Consider the following 19,897-nt stretch of genomic DNA (forward strand, 5'->3'; position numbering starts at 1 on the left):
AAGTTAAATAAACGACAGGGTGTGTGATATCATTATCTATTGAAAAGAACAAGCTGGCAACTCAAAATGATAAAGAAGGAGAGCTGCTTACAAAAAAAAAAAAACGGAAATTAATTAATAAACTTAAATAAAGTATAAGATAAGAAAAATCATAAAACCTAGAACCATAAAACCATAAACATAGAACCATAAGGGCAAAGCTTTTTATTCACCCTTACAATAATCAGAAGTGGTGCAGAATCAAATAAACAATCGCCTACTCAACGCTAAAACGCATTTATAAAAAGAATAGAAAGAAAATGATGAGTGACAAGGATTTTGACAAATACACCGCCGACGGCCTAAGACGGTTGTTAAAAACATATAACTGTCCAACGAATGGAAATAAATCTGAATTAATTCAGAGACTGATGGATGCCCAAAACGATGACGAAATATTGCGAAGTAAGCACAGTACTGGAGTCAACGTCAGCAAGGCAAACGCGAAGGAAGAAGTAAAAAAGCAAGAAAACGTAAGCGACAACAATGTAGTACAGCAAGTCGACGAAAGTCCCGACTACGACACAAAGCAAGATAATGAAACAAACAATGACAACATGTTTAGCGAACAAATTCTGAGTAATTACCATAGCCAAACACCGTTAAGCAAATACAATGATATGAGTGACATCGTCATAGTAAACGAAAAAGACACAAACGAAAATGATCAAAGCAACGATAGTAAGGCCAGGGATGACAAAGAAAATAAGTTTTCCAACACAGAAACACCGAAACGTATCTCGTTACGGAAACTACAACAAGCAAGAACAAAAATAATATTGGAAAAGCGAAATCTGAAAAAGAGGATTTAATGCTAAGGGAGATAGAGGTATTGAACCGAGATCTACAAGCCACAATGCGCGAAAACGAAATATTACAATTATTGATCAACAACAGTGCAGTTCCAGCATCCTGCAAAAGCATTCCGTTTACACAACTCAAGGAATTAGTGTCTGAATTTGATCCAATCGGAGGTGACACAGACATTCAATTGTTCAAGCAGCTGATTTTTTCGGTACGATCTATGTACAATTTGGACGAAAACAACGTACGTGCACTCATCGCAAACCGTCTCAAAGGCAAAGCCGTAAAATGGTTACAAAGCCGAAACGATTTGATGACAATCCGAATCAACGAATTGCTCAATGAGATGGAAACTGTTTTTCAAAACAGGGAAAGTCTCCTATCACTTAAACGTAAGTTTGAAAAGAAGACCTGGCAACTTAATGAGTCTTTCCAAGAATATTTTTACGAAAAATTAATATTATCAACTAAATTAAACGTCGACAAAATTGAGTTACTCGAGCATATAATTGATGGCATTCCAAACTACAATCTACGTACTCAAGCCCGTATGCAACGTTTTAAAAATACAACGGAACTACTTGATGCTTTCAAAAGCATACAATTGAAACCAGATTATACACACAAGATGGATAACAAGCAGAATATCGAGCCTTCCGCCAACGCAAATAGTCGTCAAATGGTCGTCAAATGCTTCAACTGTAACTCCAAAGGACATATGGCCCCTGAATGTCGCAAGCCCAAAAGAACACCTGGAGCGTGTTTCGTTTGCAACGAAATGGGCCATATTTCAATAAACTGTAGCAAACGCAACGACTTGGAACTACGAGAAAATATGAGAACCAACAACCCGTATGTAAGACTTATAGAGTACTTATTTATTAACAATACTAATGACATCATGAAACACCCTTTAGAAACACTAATTGACACTGGAAGCCCTGTCAGCTTAATATGTGAGGAGAATGTACCCAAGAAACTTATTGAAGACTATTCTTTTGTTCAAAATTATTACGGAATAAATAAAAGTAAACTTATAATCATTGGAGTAATAAAATGTAAAATCAAATTTGAAGATTTAGAATATAATAAAGAACTCTTTGTAGTTCCCAATGAAACAATGCAATATTCAGCTATATTGGGAACTGATTTTCTAGAAAAAGAAGGATTTGTATTAGTAAAAGAAGACCAAATATTTAGAAGGGTAAGCATAGGAAATCAATCTAAATATGAAAAAAATGATAATTCAACGGAAGTAGCCGAAACGATAGAGCACAAAATAAATCAAAACAAAGCGAATAAATATATCGGTTTTTATGATAAACAAACAGAAAGGGCTATAGAAAAATGTGTAACAGAAGAAATACGATCTGCTCAAGAAAAGCTCACAGCAATAGAAGAATGTAATAATTTAATGGCTATTGATATAAATAGCGATGAAAATTACCCATTGATTAACAACACTAACATACATATAAACGACAAGACAAAATTACAACAAATATTTGTTCAACATTATTTAAAAAGTATCCGTCCTGAAAATCCAGCTACCAAATGTCAGTTAAAATTAAATCTAAACAATGTAAAGCCTTTTCACTTCAAACCTAGACGCTTATCATACAAAGAAAAAGAACAAGTGCAACAAATTATAGACGAGCTATTAGAAGAGAAAATTATAAGGCCAAGTCATTCTGAATATGCGTCACTGGTTGTACTAGTAAAAAAAAGAGTGGAGACATTCGGTTATGTGTAGATTATAGGACGCTTAACAAAGTTACACCCAAAGATAATTACCCACTGCCACTAATCGAGGATCTTATTGATAAACTAGCAAACAAAGAAATTTTTACATTGTTAGACTTAAAGAGCGCATTCCACCAGATAGATGTTCATGAAGATTCAGTTAAGTACACATCCTTCGTGACTCCGTTAGGCCAGTTTGAATACTCCAAAATGCCCTATGGCCTAAGAAATGCGTCAGCAAAATTCCAGCGATTTGTCAACTATGTATTCGATGATATGATTAGACTCGGAAAAGTTGTCATATACTTAGATGACATCATGATTGCGTCGAAATCAGTTGAAGAACATCTTAGTACGCTAACGGAAGTATTTAAAAAATTAACATTAAATAAATTAGAGTTGAGACTAGACAAATGTAAATTTATGGAAGATAAATGCGAATGTTTAGGCTATATAATCTCGAAAGAAGGAGTACAGCCAGATAAGAAAAATATTGAAGCCATAACTAATTTTCTAATTCCTAAAAACTCCAAAGAAATCCATAGCTTCCTAGGGCTCTGTTCCTATTTTAGAAAATTTATCAAAGAATTCTCTATACAGGCCAAACCACTGTATAACCTTATTAAAAAGAATTCGAAATTTCAATTCAATGAAGAAGAAATGCAGTGTTTTGAAAAATTAAGCAAAAATTAATCGACGCACCAATACTCTCTATATATGATCCTTCACATGAAACTGAGCTACATTGCGACGCCAGTTCAATCGGATTTGGGGCAATATTATTGCAAAAAAAAACATGATGGCAAAATGCATCCAATATTTTATTTTACGAAGATTTAAGATTTATCTGCATGGAACAAAATTCAAAATAATAACAGATTGTAACTCATTATCGTTAACCTTAAGCAAAAAGGAAATTAATCAAAGAATTGCTCGTTGGACCTTGGAGCTCGAAAACTATGACTACGAAATTGTCCATAGAGATGGACAGAAAATGAAGCACGATGATGCACTAAGTAGAATATCCAATATACTTGTATTGTATTGGAAGATAATACGTTTGAACAAAATCTTTCCATTTGTCAAAACGAGGACACGGTTATATGCAACATACGCAAACAATTAGAAGAAAAAGAAAGCAATCTGTATGAAATGAGAAACGGACCAATTTACCGCAAATTCAAAGGCAAGATACTATTTTATGTACCTAATAATATGGAACGAAACATTTTAACACTTTATCATGACCAAATGGGACACAGAGGGTGTGAAAAAGTATACAATGCAATAACAAAGTCGTACTGGTTTCCCAGGTTAACTGAAAAAATCAAAGAACACATACGAAATTGTCTAAAATGCATAACATATTCACCGAAACTTGGTAAACGTGAAGGTTTACTATGCAGCATTCCTAAAGGTGATACACCATTTGAAATGCTGCATATTGATCATTTTGGGCCCATAAAATCACAAAAAGGACAAAAGAGACATGTACTACTAGCAGTGGATGCCTTTTCGAAGATTGTTAAACTGTATGAAACAAAATCTACGGACTCTAAAAGTACAATTAAACATTTATCCGATTATTTCAAAGCATATATCAGACCCAAGACTATAGTTTCTGACCGTGGAAGTGCATTCACTTCAAAGGATTTCGAAGAATTTTTATTGGCTAACAACGTAAAACACATAAAAGTAGCAGCAGGTTCTCCACAATCGAATGGACAAGTGGAACGTATAAATAGATGTTTAGGACCAATGTTGGCTAAATTAACAAGTGCAGGAACCACAAAATCATTAGATAATATACTTCCAGAAATAGAGTTTGCCTTAAACAACACTTTGCACAAAAGCACGGGAACCACCCCAAGTGAGTTATTATTCGGAGTAAGTCAAAGAGGAATTATCATAGACTTCTTAAAAGAACAGCTAGACGACAGAAAACATGATAGAAATCTTATTGAAAGTAGGTCCAAGGCTAGAGAAATTAGGGAAAAAAGTCAAAAGTACAATGAACTATATAAAAACAAACGTAGAATCCATAAAACATATAGAAAAGGAGACTACGTAGCTTTAAAAATTTTTGTGAGCATACCCGGAGCATGCAAAAAAATAATACCAAAATATAAAGGACCGTACAAAGTTAATGACATACTACCAAATAACAGATATGTTGTATCAGATGTCGAAGGATTTCAATTATCACAGGTGCCTTACAAAGGAATCTGGGAAGCAGCCAATATAAAACCATGGATGAATATGGAAAATCATACGTCAGAAAAAGTAAATGAAAAGTGAGATTCAGAGGAAGGAATTGAAAGTTATAAGCCAGAAAAAGTAAGTGAAAAGCCAGATTCAGAGGAAGAAACAGAATATTGTATGTTATATAAAGCGAGTGAAAGATTAGACTTAAAGGAAGAAAAAGAAAAGACAATGTCAAGTAAGGGAAGAATAAAATCAGGAAATAGGAATACTAAACCAATATTAGAAAAGAAAGATAATGTAGCGCAAAATGTAGTAAAAGAAGTCGAAAATGGTGAACCAACAAAATCAATCAAAGGATCAATAGTAGATATAGGAAATCCTAAACCTGAGTTAGAATATGAATCTTACAATTCAGATGAAGAAAGTGAAAAGGCTAGTTTAAAAAACAGGTGCAAAAAATCTAAAAAAATACGAGACGCTAACAAAGCAGCAAACTCAGAAATATTGCTTAAGAAATCGACCTACGAAAAAAATATTAAATTCATTTAAACACATGTATACACATAAAGTTAAATAAACGACAGGGTGTGTGATATCATTATCTATTGAAAAGAACAAGCTGGCAACTAAAAATGATAAAGAAGGGGGGTTGAGTTTGGAAAGCAGAAGCGTACGCATGTAAAGAAGGAGAGCTGCTTACAAAAAAAAAAAACGGAAATTAATTAATAAACTTAAATAAAGTATAAGATATGAAAAATCATAAAACCTAGAACCATAAGGGCAAAGCTTTTTATTCACTCTTACAATAATAAGAAGTGGTGCAGAATCAAATAAACAATCGCCCACTCAACGCTAAAACGCATTTATAAAAAGAATAGAAAGAAAATGATGAGTGACAAGGATTTTGACAAATACACCGCCGACGGCCTAAGACGGTTGTTAAAAACATATAACTGTCCAACGAATGGAAATAAATCTTAATTAATTCAGAGACTGATCGATGCCCAAAACGATGACGAAATATTGCGAAGTAAGCACAGTACTGGAGTCAACGTCAGCAAGGCAAACGCGAAGGAAGAAGTAAAAAAGCAAGAAAACGTAACCGACAATAATGTAGTACAGCAAGCCGACGAAAGTCCCGACTACGACACAAAGCAAGATAATGAAACAAACAATGACAACATGTTTAGCGAACAAATTCTGAGTAATTACCATAGCCAAACACCGTTAAGCAAATACAATGATATGAGTGACATCGTCATAGTAAACGAAAAAGACACAAACGAAAATGATCAAAGCAACGATAGTAAGGCTAGGGATGGCAAAGAAAATAAGTTTTCCAACACAGAAACACCGAAACGAGATAATACGGAAACTACAACAAGCAACAACAAAAATAACATTGGAAAAGCGAAATCTGAAAAAGAGGATTTAATGCTAAGGGAGATAGAGGTATTGAAACGAGAACTACAAGCCACAATGCGCGAAAACGAAATATTACAATTATTGATCAACAACAGTGAAGTTCCAACATCCTGCAAAAGCATTCCGTTTACACAACTCAAGGAATTAGTGTCTGAATTTGATCCAATGGGAGGTGACACAGACATTCAATCAATTCACTACAATCTAAGTACTCAAGCCCGTATGCAACGTTTTAAAAATACAACGGAACTACTTGATGCTTTCAAAAGCATACAATTGAAACCAGATTATACACACAAGATGGATAACAAGCAGAATATCGAGCCTTCCGCCAACGCAAATAGTCGTCAAATGGTCGTCAAATGCTTCAACTGTAACTCCAAAGGACATATGGCCCCTGAATGTCGCAAGCCCAAAAGAACACCTGGAGCGTGTTTCGTTTGCAACGAAATGGGCCATATTTCAATAAACTGTAGCAAACGCAACGACTTGGAACTACGAGAAAATATGAGAACCAACAACCAGTATGTAAGACTTATAGAGTACTTATTTATTAACAATACTAATGACATCATGAAACACCCTTTAGAAACACTAATTGACACTGGAAGCCCTGTCAGTTTAATATGTGAGGAGAATGGACCCAAGAAACTTATTGAAGACTATTCTTTTATTCAAAATTATTACGGAATAAATAAAAGTAAACTTATAATCATTGGAGTAATAAAATGTAAAATCAAATTTGAAGATTTAGAATATAATATAGAACTCTTTGTAGTTCCCAATGAAACAATTCAATATTCAGCTATATTGGGAACTGATTTTCTAGAAAAAGAAGGATTTGTGTTGGAGCACCCTACTTAGCTTCTAAGCCTTTTCTTTGTGCTCTCTATCGCGCCCTTTACTGCGCTCTCTACTGCGCTCTCTTTGTGCATTACTTTTCTTATGCCGGCCCGCTGACTTGTAGCGGCAGCAGGCAAATCACTTGCTAAGTAATTCTCGCACGTTGAACCTCGTTGTACAATTATCCAAGCCATTAAAGCAATATTAATAATCGAAAGAATACCGCGTCTCATTTAATAAATAGTTAAATCTTGTTGTGCAATCGCTAAAAAGCTAGCGATTTTTCATTGGCGCCCGAGCAGGGACATCGGTTTTCATAAGATTATTTTCTCGTTTGTTTGCGGTCTTTGTGGCTTGGTTTTTGTGCGCGGTCGTGTGAAAACTTTTCGTTTGTTTGAGGCTGGTGTCGATTGGATACTATATACATACATTTATTTGGATTTGGAGCGTGGTGCCTTTCTGGATATCATCAACTACAACTGCTCGTTTGGATTGTGGAGCTGCTGTCTGCCCTACTTGTGGTACTTTCGTTTGGCTTGGCTAATGAGTGATCGTCGCTCGGAATCCAGGGAAGTTTCGGTGGACTCTTTTGAGAGCTTGCAGGTATTCTGTGCCAACAATTGAGCATAAAGCATTAATAAGTTTAATTGCTGCAAATTCGTGCAAGTGTAAAGTGGATAAAAATCGCTTTACATACATACATACGTATGTACATATAGTACGTGTGTGCTTATGCCGACTCAATTTTTGGCACTTGATTTATTTTGTGCAACAACATTACATGCACAAATACATAATCATACATACATATGCATGTACATACATACTCGCCAATAACCACATATACGTATAACCATACATACGTCATACCTTGCACAATTTAACACATTATACACCCTCATAAACATAATTATTAACAAAACCTCTAGGCAAAACAAACAACAGTAATTAAAAAAGGGCTATTAAGCTGATTTTTAACATAAAAAACAAATATTTTGAAGTTATTTTGGTTCTATTGTGTTGGTTTTTTTGGTAAAGATTTGTTGCATCAGCTGCATACATAGAAACATAGCTTTTGTTGTTGCTTGCGCCGCTAGCGTAGCAAAAGAATTTTGTCGCTCTCTCTTTGTGCGCGCCCTTTTTCGGCTACACTTGTCGCTGGGCCAACGAACTTCCCCCCACTACCCGTTCGGATTAGCGTTGCCTACAAGCGTGCTTGCGCCTATTTTCTGAGTACAGCTGAGACTGCTTGCAGATTTCGTTGTTGTTTGTGCGGTCGCTTGGACTGCTACTTTGCTTGCGTGCATACTGTATTGAGTGCGTGTGTACGTAATCTGCGTGCATTTCAGTTTGTCCCTTGCTGTTTTAGCGCGTTGTTATTTGCGAGGGCTGTTAGGAAAGTTCGGCTTTCATTTTCTTTGATTTGCAACTTGATTAGAGTTTATTTTGGTTATACTCTACCATGTCGGAATCTGAAAAGCAACAAGTAGTAGCTAAATCTAGTTCTAAGTACTAGTACAATGCTTGCAGAAATTTGATAAGGTTAGCGCTGACATTGCTCGTATGAGAACAGCATTTCAGTTAAAGACAATTTCGTTTGAACAAACAGAACTCGAGTGCCATCTCGAGCTGTTGGAAGGTTACATAGAGAAAGCAATGGCGCTTCAGGCAGATTTGGATAGTCTCAATCAAAGTAACGATAGTAGAGGGCCACTTGAGGATTTGTGCATTTCAACTAAGGCGTTGTATGTGAAGGCAACGAAACAAAAAGTTGAAAGTCAGACTTCTCATGACTGTTCTATGATGGCCAGTCAACGGTCCCAGTTACCCAAAATGCGGCTGCCTACATTCAGTGGAAAGCATGCCGAATTTAAGAATTTTATGTACTTATTTGAAAGCCTAGTTCATGACGATCCTTCGTTGACCAACGTCGAGAAGTTTAATCATTTGGTGTCGTGCTTGTCAGGTGAGGCTCTAGGAGTTGTGAAACCGTTTCAGTTAACGGACTGCAATTACTCGAAAGCCATTGCTAGCCTCAAGTCTGTGTACGACAACAAATGTTTGATATTCTTCGACACTATCTCGCAATTGTTTGACATCTCAAGTATGACCAAACCTAATGCGTCTAGTTTGCGGTCCATCATTGACACTGTTTCTGCCATTTATGCGTCTTTAGCTTCGTTGGGAAGTGAAAACGACATTTCGAATGCAATGATCATACATATGGTTATGGCCAAAGTTGATCATGTAACCAAATCTCGTTTTGAGGAACAGCTCGACTATGACAAGTTGCCTTCTTGGGATGACTGCGCTAAGCAGTTAAACAGGCGTTACCAATATTTAGCGGCTGAAGAGACAACTCGGGTTCCAAATAAACCGCGAGTAGAACCTGCAAGAAATAGTAAAGCTTCGTTTTCTTGCACAAAGGGTCCTTCAAAGCCTTCAAAACCGATCTCGAAGTGCACATACTGTAGTTCTGCGGAACACAATATTTATACTTGCACTTCCTTCGGTTCTATATCTGTTATGCAGCGATTTGAGTTCGCCAAGACTCAAAAAATGTGCCTCAATTGCTTGAATGTGGGTCATGTAGTTTCCAGTTGCAAGGCGTCCAAGTGTCGGGTGGGTTCAAAACCACACCATTCGTTGTTGCACAGATACTCTGTAGCTGTGCCAAATTCACCCGCTCCACACGCAGTCGCACCTCCAGAAGCGTACTTAGGTCACGTTTTAAGTGCCGATCAAGTAATTCTTGCCACAGTAAGTAATTCTTACCATCCTGCTCGTGTGTTACTTGATGGCGGCTCACAGTTGAACCTCATGACTGAGAACCTTGCGCAGCGCCTTCGATTAAAGCGTAAAGACACAGCTGTGAGTATTGTAATGGCAGGTGGAACCACTACTGGTAGTTGGCACAAGGTGTGCGCTGACATTCAATCTCGTTTGAATTCTCACATCTTTGGCACTGATTTTTGGGTTCTTAAATCTTGTCAGCCTGGTAACTTTGTACCCACATCGAATTGGAAAATACCCGCAAACCTTGAGTTGGCTGACCCAGAATTCTATAAGCCAGCCAAGGTTGATATTCTCCTAGGCGCTGAACTTTTTTACAAGTTATTATGCGTTGGGCAAATCGAGCTCAATTCCTGTCTTCCATTGTTGCAGAAGACATTGCTGGGATGGGTTGTTGCTGGAAGATATACAGGGCAAATACCTCCTCAACAATTCAGCGTTAACGTTGTCGCTCAAGTTCATGATTGTTCTCTCGACACCTTAGTTCAACGCTTTTGGGAACTCGATCGGAGCCCAAATGAGTCGAAGGCTGTGCGCCAGACAGCTGAACAAAAGGCCTGTGAAGCTCACTTCACCAAATCAGTACAGCGCCTGTCTACAGGACGTTTTCAAGTCGAACTTCCGTTCAAATCCGATCCCGCTGTACTAGGGCTTTCCTTTCAAACTGCTGAAAGACGATTTTTGCAACTTGAGCGCAAACTCGCAAGAGACAAAACTCTCCATGACATATACCATGACTTCATGAGAGAGTATCGTGATCTTGGGCATATGTCTGCTCTTGAATCTCCTCCTCCAGGACACACTACTATATTCCTCATCAGTGTGTCCTGAGACCTGAAAGCACCACAACCAAATTGCGTGTGGTGTTTGACGCTTCTAGTAAAACGTCAACGGCCCTATCATTAAATGACACTTTAATGGTTGGGCCGACTATTCAGAGGGAGCTTTTATTATTTTATTTTTGGTCGAATAAATACGCAATTACTGCCGACATCTCCAAGGTGTACAGGCAAATAAACGTGTCTGAAAAAGACAAAAATTACCAGCTCATTCTTTGGCGAGAAAGCGCCTCTCATGAGCTGTAGTCCTTTAAGTTGAACACTGTCACATACGGGACTGCATCAGCGCCATTTTTAGCTGTGCGCTCGTTGTTTGAATTGGCAAATATTTATGCTCGATGTCACCATGTCGCGTTAAATGTCATTAAAAATTGTTTTTATGTTGACGACATGCTGGCTCCTCATAATGATGTATTTCGTTACCATCTGCATGAGGATAGCTTTACTTGGTTGAAGCCGACAAAGCGGAATATATTATCTCGAGCAACTTGTCTGAGCAACTTGGACCTTTGTGCCCCATCGTCACAGCGGCCAAAACTCTGTGGCAAGAGCTGTGGCGATTTAAGATGTTAGTTGGGCTGCTAAAGCAACAGATTTGGGTGATAAATACTCGTAGGGTGTAACGACGCGTTGCGGCAGAGTAACAACGTTACAAGTGGCGCCCGAGCAGGGACCCCAAAGAAGTGTGAGGTTAGATCCGACCAAGTAGGGAAGAGAGCGTGGACCTACGATGCTACGAACGAGCTGGATACGTGTGCTGCGGAAGGAAGAGCTCAGCACGGTGCTGCGCGAGTTCGACATCGAGGAGACCGGCACCGTGGAGGCTTTGCAGGTGCGGCTGGCAACGTTCGTGAAGTCGGCCCAAGAAGAGTACCGATCCCGCCTGGAAGAACTAGCGGCATATTACGAGAACATGTCGTCGCGTACCGTACGACACCGCTAACTCCTGCGACAGTGCCGACCATTTCGGTAGCGGTCGCAACCTCGCCGGGAGCTACCACAACCGAGCCCACGGCAGCTTCAGCGACGCCAACAGTGGCTCCAGTGCTCTCAACGGCGGACCTGACACAAGCGATTGCCGATTCGGTGACAGTTGCGTTGGCTCAGTACACCCACCGGTTGGCCCAGGCTATGGAGGATGGGTTCCAGAAACTGTCGAGCCAGGTCTGCGCTTCCACCGCGCCTGCTGGTAATGCGCCTGACGAAGATGACCCAACAGCACCGACTCCAGCGTCACCGCTCGCAAGCGCGCAGGCGGTGGTAGAACCACAGGCGCCAACATCAGCCGTGTCAACCGCACCCGCGGCTGGTTCGGCCCACTCGACAATGTCACGAGCGGAGCGGAGAGCCCTGAGCACGGAGGTGGCACAGTGGGGAGTACGTTTCGATGGCAGCGGGGACCCACGGGCATTCTTGCGCAGGCTAGAAGAGAAAGCGGAAGTGAGTGGGGAGCCGGTAGATAATTTGGTGCCGATGTTACCAAACATTCTGGAGGGTGCGGCACTGACGTGGGACCGCACAAGGCGAAGCCCGACCCAGTCGTGGGCAGAGTTCCGCGCGGAACTGCTAGAAGCGTACTCGGCCGCTCCTCACATTGAGCGGTGGCGACAGAATGCGCAACGACGCTTTCAGGGCGAGTCGGAGTCCACTGCGACCTACGTCCAAGCGATGCTGGAATTGATGCTCGATGCAGACATGCTCGGAGAGGAGCAGCTGAGGCTCATCTACCGCAACAGCCGTCCAGCGATCAACATCAGGATACGGCATCAGGATGTCCATACTGTGGCCGAATTCAAACGGCAAGCAGCAGAGCTGGAGGAGTTGGGCCTGGTTCCGGCCTGTACCATTGGGGCAGGGCCATCCCAGCCACCGTTCATGGGCCCACGGGGGTTTCCGATCCGACGTCCGGAGCCAACGGATATGCAGCCCATATCTAGTGGTGAGTTAAACAGGCGAAACTTTGTCCCTTTACAGACTACACCCGCGCGAGCAACCGGGCCCGAGATGCAGAGCTCGTGGGTACACCAGGGGCGGTCTTGCAAACGCTGTGGTATGGCGGGGCACGACAACGAATGCTGCCCAAACCAACAACAACTATACTGCTGGGATTCCGGTAGGCTGGGCGTACGAGCGAACGAATGCTGTCGCCGCAGAGCGGGAAACGCCAGGGGGGCTCGCCACATACAGCCAATAGGCGAGCCCACGCAGGAAAACTAGTGGCAGAACGCTCGCGAGTGATGGTGTTGAGGGTGGATTGCGGTGGTCTTGCCCTCGACGCGGTGGTGGATACGGGAGCCACTCGCAGCTTCGTGAGCCCGGCGCTGGCACGACGCTTGAGAAAGCCAGGTGGGGAGAATGTACGGAGTGTAGAGGTGTCGATGTCGATGGCCAACGGCTCGCGACAAACTGTTTGCGAGGAGACGATGACGGCGATAACAGCGGACGACAAATGCATCTCGATACCACTGTTAACACTGCCGGGCTGCGAGGACGAGCTCTCACTAGGGCTGGATTTCATCAGGAAGGCCTATGGTACGCTCACCGCCGGCAGCCACAAGCTGGAGATGCGAGATGTGCGTGAGCGACGATGGCGGAGAAGGCGTCAGGCGCGCCGCAGAGTACGATGTGCGGCATTGATGACCACAGAGCCAATTGCTCCATCGGCGGCTACGCTGACAGATGAACAGACTGCTCAGGCTGCCACGTTCCTTCAGGAGGAATTACCACGCTTTGAGAACATTGTGGGCGTATCGTCGGTGGCGACACACACGATCCGCGTGAAAGACGACAGGCCCATTAAACAGCGCTACTATCCGAGGAATCCGGCGATGCAAGCGGTAATTGACAACGAGGTTGACGAGTTGCTGGCGAAGGGCCAGCGGTCCGATAGCGCGGTCCGATAGCGCGTACAGCGCGCCCATAGTCCTGGTACGCAAGAAGAATGGGGCGTGGCGAATGTGCATCGACTACCGCCAGCTGAACGAGCGCTCGGAGACAGACGCATACCCCATTCCGAGGATCCAACATATTCTCGAACAGAACGACAGGCTGTACCGCCGCATCGCTCACGTGCTAGGAGAAGATGAGGTGTCACCATGGAGGCTATGCGTGGCCGCGCCTCTACGACAGGAGGTGTTGAGAGAATGCCACGACGACGCAACGGCGGGCCATATGGGAGTACGCCGAACCTGTGCACGGGTTGCAGACCGATACCACTGGCCTGGTCTGTATCGCGACGTAGCGAAGTATGTGCACCAGTGTCTGTTGTGCCAACGCTATAAAGCCCAGCAACAGCTGACGGCAGGCAAGATGCACTTCAAACCAGCGGAGGCAGCGTGGGACGTCGTCTGCGCCGATTTTGTGGGGGCAACGCGTATCTACTGGTCCTGGTCGATAAGTTCAGTAAATGGGCAGAACTGGTCCCCATCCGCAAGGCGACGGCAGCGGTAGTGAAGCTGGCCTTGCGAGAGCGGATTCTGGCACGGTTTGGCACACCAAGAAAACTCATTACAGACAATGGAGCCCAGTTTCCGAGCCACGCGCTGAAGCAGTTCCTCGCCGAGGCAGGCATACGGCAACAACTGACGGCACCATACACACCTCAGGAGAATCCCACTGAGCGGACCAATAGAACGGTCAAAACATTGATTGCTCAGCTGGCGGACAGGCAGCACAACACGTGGGACGAACAACTGCCGGAAGCACAATTGGCCATTAATACAGCAATTTCAGACGCAACGGGCTACTCACCGGCTTTCATCCTATTTGGGAGAGAACCACGGCATCCACGCACACTGTACAGCAGGGATCCTGATGCCCCTGAGGCAGCACCAGGTAGCCCAGAAACACACGCAACGCTGCTACAGTTTGTTACCCGCATAGCAAGAAGAAACCAAGGGGTGGCCAGCGAGGATCAGGCACGCCAGTACAATCTGCGGAGACGCGAGTGGCGACCCAAACTGGGCGACGAGGTGCTCGTGCGACAACATTACCTGTCCAACGCAGCCGAGCAGTTTGCGGCCAAGCTGGCGCCTCGCTTCGATGGACCATTCACAGTGCGAGCATTCATATCCCCAGTTATAGTGCGTGTGCGACCAGTAGCGGGCGGCAGAGGTAGAACGGCACATGTGCGGGATCTAAAAGCGGTGAATGCAGAAGACAGCAAAGCCGACGAAGGCAGCGACGACAGAGGCAGCGTTAGTATGGTCACCAGGGCCACGCCACCGACAGCTTCACAGCAGCCACAGCAGCCCACTCCTCAGCGTCAACAAAAGCAGCCACAGCGGCAGTCCGGGCAACAAAATCGGCCATATCAACGAGCACGACGACAGCAGCCACGGTCACGACAGCCACGACAGCAGCAACAGCAACCAGGGCTTCGTAGCAGCCACACCGACAACAGCAACGGCAACACCACCGGCGTCCACCAAAGCGGGAACAGCAAAGCTGCTGTTCTAGCCGAAGAAGATGCCCATGTAAGCCTACAAACATAATTAAACGCAGTTTGTTGTTACGTTTCAGGCCATGTGAAGCGATGTAGATTACCGCACCGCCTGAGATACACACTCAGCGCCGAATATACCAGAGACGCAGCAGATGGGCGGTATGCTAATTCCATTGGCGATCCCTAAACAGCTACGGCAACAGCAGCCAGTCCCACAGCAGCCACTACAGCACCCATTACAGAATCCAGAGGATGACGACACGTCAGCACCACGCGGCGGAAATGCAGAATACAACAATGCGACCGAATGACAGAGCGAACAGCTGACGGTGAAGGTACAGGTGGCGTTGACAGGTGGCCAAGCGCGAGGGGTGGCAGCGCTACCACCCAGCTGCTACACATCTGCCGTTCGATTATGGCGCGGTGAAGGAAAATTCGAAAACACCACCGATCGGGCCGTTCGACCCCTTGGGGAAAGGGGGGGGGGGGTGTAACGACGCGTTGCGCAGCAACCAGCTGTGCGTCATTACGATGCCAAGTAGTTGTAAATTAATAAGTAATTGTAAGAATAGTAAGCCATGAAGGCGAGTAATTTTAAGTTCGGTTTAGGTTAGTTCACTTCTGGTTCTTGGCTCATGCCCAACACGCACTGAAGCGCTCGGTATCATTTTTGTTATATTAAAGAAACACGTGGAGAAGTTTTGGCACACCGCCCTCTTTTATTTGTTGGACACCTCGGCACTTTGGGGTGCCTAATTTATTTCAGCATACTCTGGCCGGCGAGCATACCCGCGGCAGAGTAACAACGTTACAAGGGTTTGCTCAGCAGTTTCACATAACTGCCTTCGATGCAAGCCCAAGTTAGTTGAGCAAATAATGAGAAATTTGCCAGGTGAACGCCTCCGAGAAGGTCGACCTTTCAGGGTTTGTGGACTCGATCTTTGCGGCCCATTCCATGGTAGCTATCGCATACGCGGAAGACCGCCCGTTACAAATTACGTAGCGGTATTCGTTTGTTTTGCCTCGAAGGCCGTTCACCTCGAACTGGTAGCTAATTTATCCACTGATACTGTCCTTAACGTCTTTACAAGGTTCATCGGGAAGCGCGGCCTGCCGGAAATGGTCTTCAACGACAACGTGACGAGCTTCGCGGGAACAAGCGGCTTGCTGAGGGACATGCCGCCGGCTTTCGAGCGGAGAAAGGACGCCCTGACGGACTATGCGGCAGAGCGACGAATCGATTGGTGGTTCATTCTTCCCCGACATCTTCACATAGGAGGATTGTTGGAGGCAGTGGTGCTGCTAGGCGACCAGTCCACGATGTTGGCGGTGCTCCGTGTAGATTTGAAAGACCGGGAGTCCTTCAAAGGGGCCGGAATGTTGGAGCACCCTACTTAGCTTCTAAGCCTTTTCTTTGCGCTCTCTATCGCGCCCTTTACTGCGCTCTCTACTGCGCTCTCTTTGTGCATTACTTTTCTTATGTCGGCCCGCTGACTTGTAGCGGCAGCAGGCAAATCACTTGCTAAGTAATTCTCGCACGTTGAACCTCGTTGTACAATTATCCAAGCCATTAAAGCAATATTAATAATCGAAAGAATACCGCGTTTCATTTAATAAATAGTTAAATATTGTTGTGCAATCGCTAAAAAGCTAGCGATTTTTCAATTTGTATTAGTAAAAGAAGACCAAATATTTAGAAGGGTAAGCATAGGAAATCAAACTAAATATGATAAAAATGATAATTCAACAGAAGTAGCCGAAACGATAGAGCACAAAATAAATCAAAACAAAGCGAATAAATATATGGTTTTTATGATAAACAAACAGAAAGGGCTATAGAAAAATGTGTAACAGAAGAAATACGATCTGCTCAAGAAAAGCTCACAGCAATAGAAGAATGTAATAGTTTAATGGCTATTGATATAAATAGCGATGAAAATTACCCATTGATTAACAACACTAACATACATATAAACAACAAGACAAAATTACAACAAATATTTGTTCAACATTATTTAAAAAGTATCCGTCCTGAAAATCCAGCTACCAAATGTCAGTTAAAATTAAATCTAAACAATGTAAAGCCTTTTCACTTCAAACCTAGACGCTTATCATACAAAGAAAAAGAACAAGTGCAACAAATTATAGACGAGCTATTAGAAAAGAAAATTATAAGACCAAGTCATTCTGAATATGCGTCACCGGTTGTACTAGTAAAAAAAAGAGTGGAGACATTCGGTTATGTGTAGATTATAGGACGCTTAACAAAGTTACACCCAAAGATAATTACCCACTGCCACTAATCGAGGATCTTATTGATAAACTAGCAAACAAAGAAATTTTTACATTGTTAGACTTAAAGAGCGCATTCCACCAGATAGATGTTCATGAAGATTCAGTTAAGTACACATCCTTCGTGACTCCGTTAGGCCAGTTTGAATACTCCAAAATGCCCTATGGCCTAAGAAATGCGTCAGCAACATTCCAGCGATTTGTCAACTATGTATTCGATGATGACATCATGATTGACATCATGATTGCGTCGAAATCAGTTGAAGAACATCTTAGTACGCTAACGGAAGTATTTAAAAAATTAACATTAAATAAATTAGAGTTGAGACTAGACAAATGTAAATTTATGGAATATAAATGCTATATAATCTCGAAAGAAGGAATACAGCCAGATAAGAAAAATATTGAAGCCATAACTAATTTTCCAATTCCTAAAAACTCCAAAGAAATCCATAGCTTCCTAGGGCTCTGTTCCTATTTTAGAAAATTTATCAAAGAATTCTCTATACAGGCCAAACCACTGTATAACCGTATTAAAAAGAATTCCAAATTTCAATTCAATGAAGAAGAAATACAGTGTTTTGAAAAACTTAAGCAAAAATTAATCGACGCACCAATACTCTCTATATATGATCCTTCACATGAAACTGAGCTACATTGCGACGCCAGTTCAATCGGATTTGGGGCAATATTATTGCAAAAAAAACTTGATGGCAAAATGCATCCAATATTTTATTTTACGAAGATTTAAGATTTATCTGCATGGAACAAAATTCAAAATAATAACAGATTGTAACTCATTATCGTTAACCTTAAGCAAAAAGGAAATTAATCAAAGAATTGCTCGTTGGACCTTGGAGCTCGAAAACTATGACTACGAAATTGTCCATAGAGATGGACAGAAAATGAAGCACGATGATGCACTAAGTAGAATATCCAATATACTTGTATTGTATTGGAAGATAATACGTTTGAACAAAATCTTTCCATTTGTCAAAACGAGGACACGGTTATATGCAACATACGCAAACAATTAGAAGAAAAAGAAAGCAATCTGTATGAAATGAGAAACGGACCAATTTACCGCAAATTCAAAGGCAAGATACTATTTTATGTACCTAATAATATGGAACGAAACATTTTAACACTTTATCATGACCAAATGGGACACAGAGGGTGTGAAAAAGTATACAATGCAATAACAAAGTCGTACTGGTTTCCCAGGTTAACTGAAAAAATCAAAGAACACATACGAAATTGTCTAAAATGCATAACATATTCACCGAAACTTGGTAAACGTGAAGGTTTACTATGCAGCATTCCTAAAGGTGATACACCATTTGAAATGCTGCATATTGATCATTTTGGGCCCATAAAATCACAAAAAGGACAAAAGAGACATGTACTACTAGCAGTGGATGCCTTTTCGAAGATTGTTAAACTGTATGAAACAAAATCTACGGACTCTAAAAGTACAATTAAACATTTATCCGATTATTTCAAAGCATATATCAGACCCAAGACTATAGTTTCTGACCGTGGAAGTGCATTCACTTCAAAGGATTTCGAAGAATTTTTATTGGCTAACAACGTAAAACACATAAAAGTAGCAGCAGGTTCTCCACAATCGAATGGACAAGTGGAACGTATAAATAGATGTTTAGGACCAATGTTGGCTAAATTAACAAGTGCAGGAACCACAAAATCATTAGATAATATACTTCCAGAAATAGAGTTTGCCTTAAACAACACTTTGCACAAAAGCACGGGCACCACCCCAAGTGAGTTATTATTCGGAGTAAGTCAAAGAGGAATTATCATAGACTTCTTAAAAGAACAGCTAGACGACAGAAAACAAGATAGAAATCTTATTGAAAGTAGGTCCAAGGCTAGAGAAATAAGGGAAAAAAGTCAAAAGTACAATGAACTATATAAAAACAAACGTAGAATCCATAAAACATATAGAAAAGGAGACTACGTAGCTTTAAAAATTTTGGGGAGCATACCCGGAGCATGCAAAAAAATAATACCAAAATATAAAGGACCGTACAAAGTTAATGACATACTACCAAATAACAGATAAGTTGTATCAGATGTCGAAGGATTTCAATTATCACAGGTGCCTTACAAAGGAATCTGGGAAGCAGCCAATATGAAACCATGGATGAATATGGAAAATCATACGTCAGAAAAAGTAAGTGAAAAGTCAGATTCAGAGAAAGGAATTGAAAGTTATATGTCAGAAAAAGTAAGTGAAAAGCCAGATTCAGAGGAAGAAACAGAATAGTATATGTTATATAAAGCGAGTGAAAGATTAGACTTAAAGGAAGAAAAAGAAAAGACAATGTCAAGTAAGGGAAGAATAAAATCAGGAAATAGGAATATTAAACCAATATTAGAAAAGAAAGATAACGTAGCGCAAAATGTAGTAAAAGAAGTCGAAAATGGTGAACCAACAAAATCAATCAAA

The 19,897-nt window shown here is 41.9% G+C and overlaps 1 protein-coding gene across 1 annotated transcript; it reads left to right on the forward strand.

The window, feature by feature from the left end:
* The first annotated feature begins 410 nt into the window (after nt 1–410).
* Nucleotides 411–12,808, forward strand: LOC115630074 (TBC1 domain family member 5 homolog A-like). The gene is made up of 3 exons (XM_030526698.1): nt 411–800; nt 5,782–6,589; nt 12,666–12,808. Exons 1-3 carry the CDS (start codon nt 411–413, stop codon nt 12,806–12,808), a joined length of 1,341 nt encoding a protein of 446 aa, XP_030382558.1.
* The last annotated feature ends 7,089 nt before the right edge of the window (nt 12,809–19,897 follow it).

This window comes from Scaptodrosophila lebanonensis, unplaced genomic scaffold (assembly GCF_003285725.1).
Source record: "Scaptodrosophila lebanonensis strain 11010-0011.00,11010-0021.00 unplaced genomic scaffold, SlebRS2 tig00000294-arrow-arrow-pilon, whole genome shotgun sequence".
In the NCBI taxonomy this organism is placed as follows: Eukaryota; Metazoa; Arthropoda; class Insecta; order Diptera; family Drosophilidae; genus Scaptodrosophila; species Scaptodrosophila lebanonensis.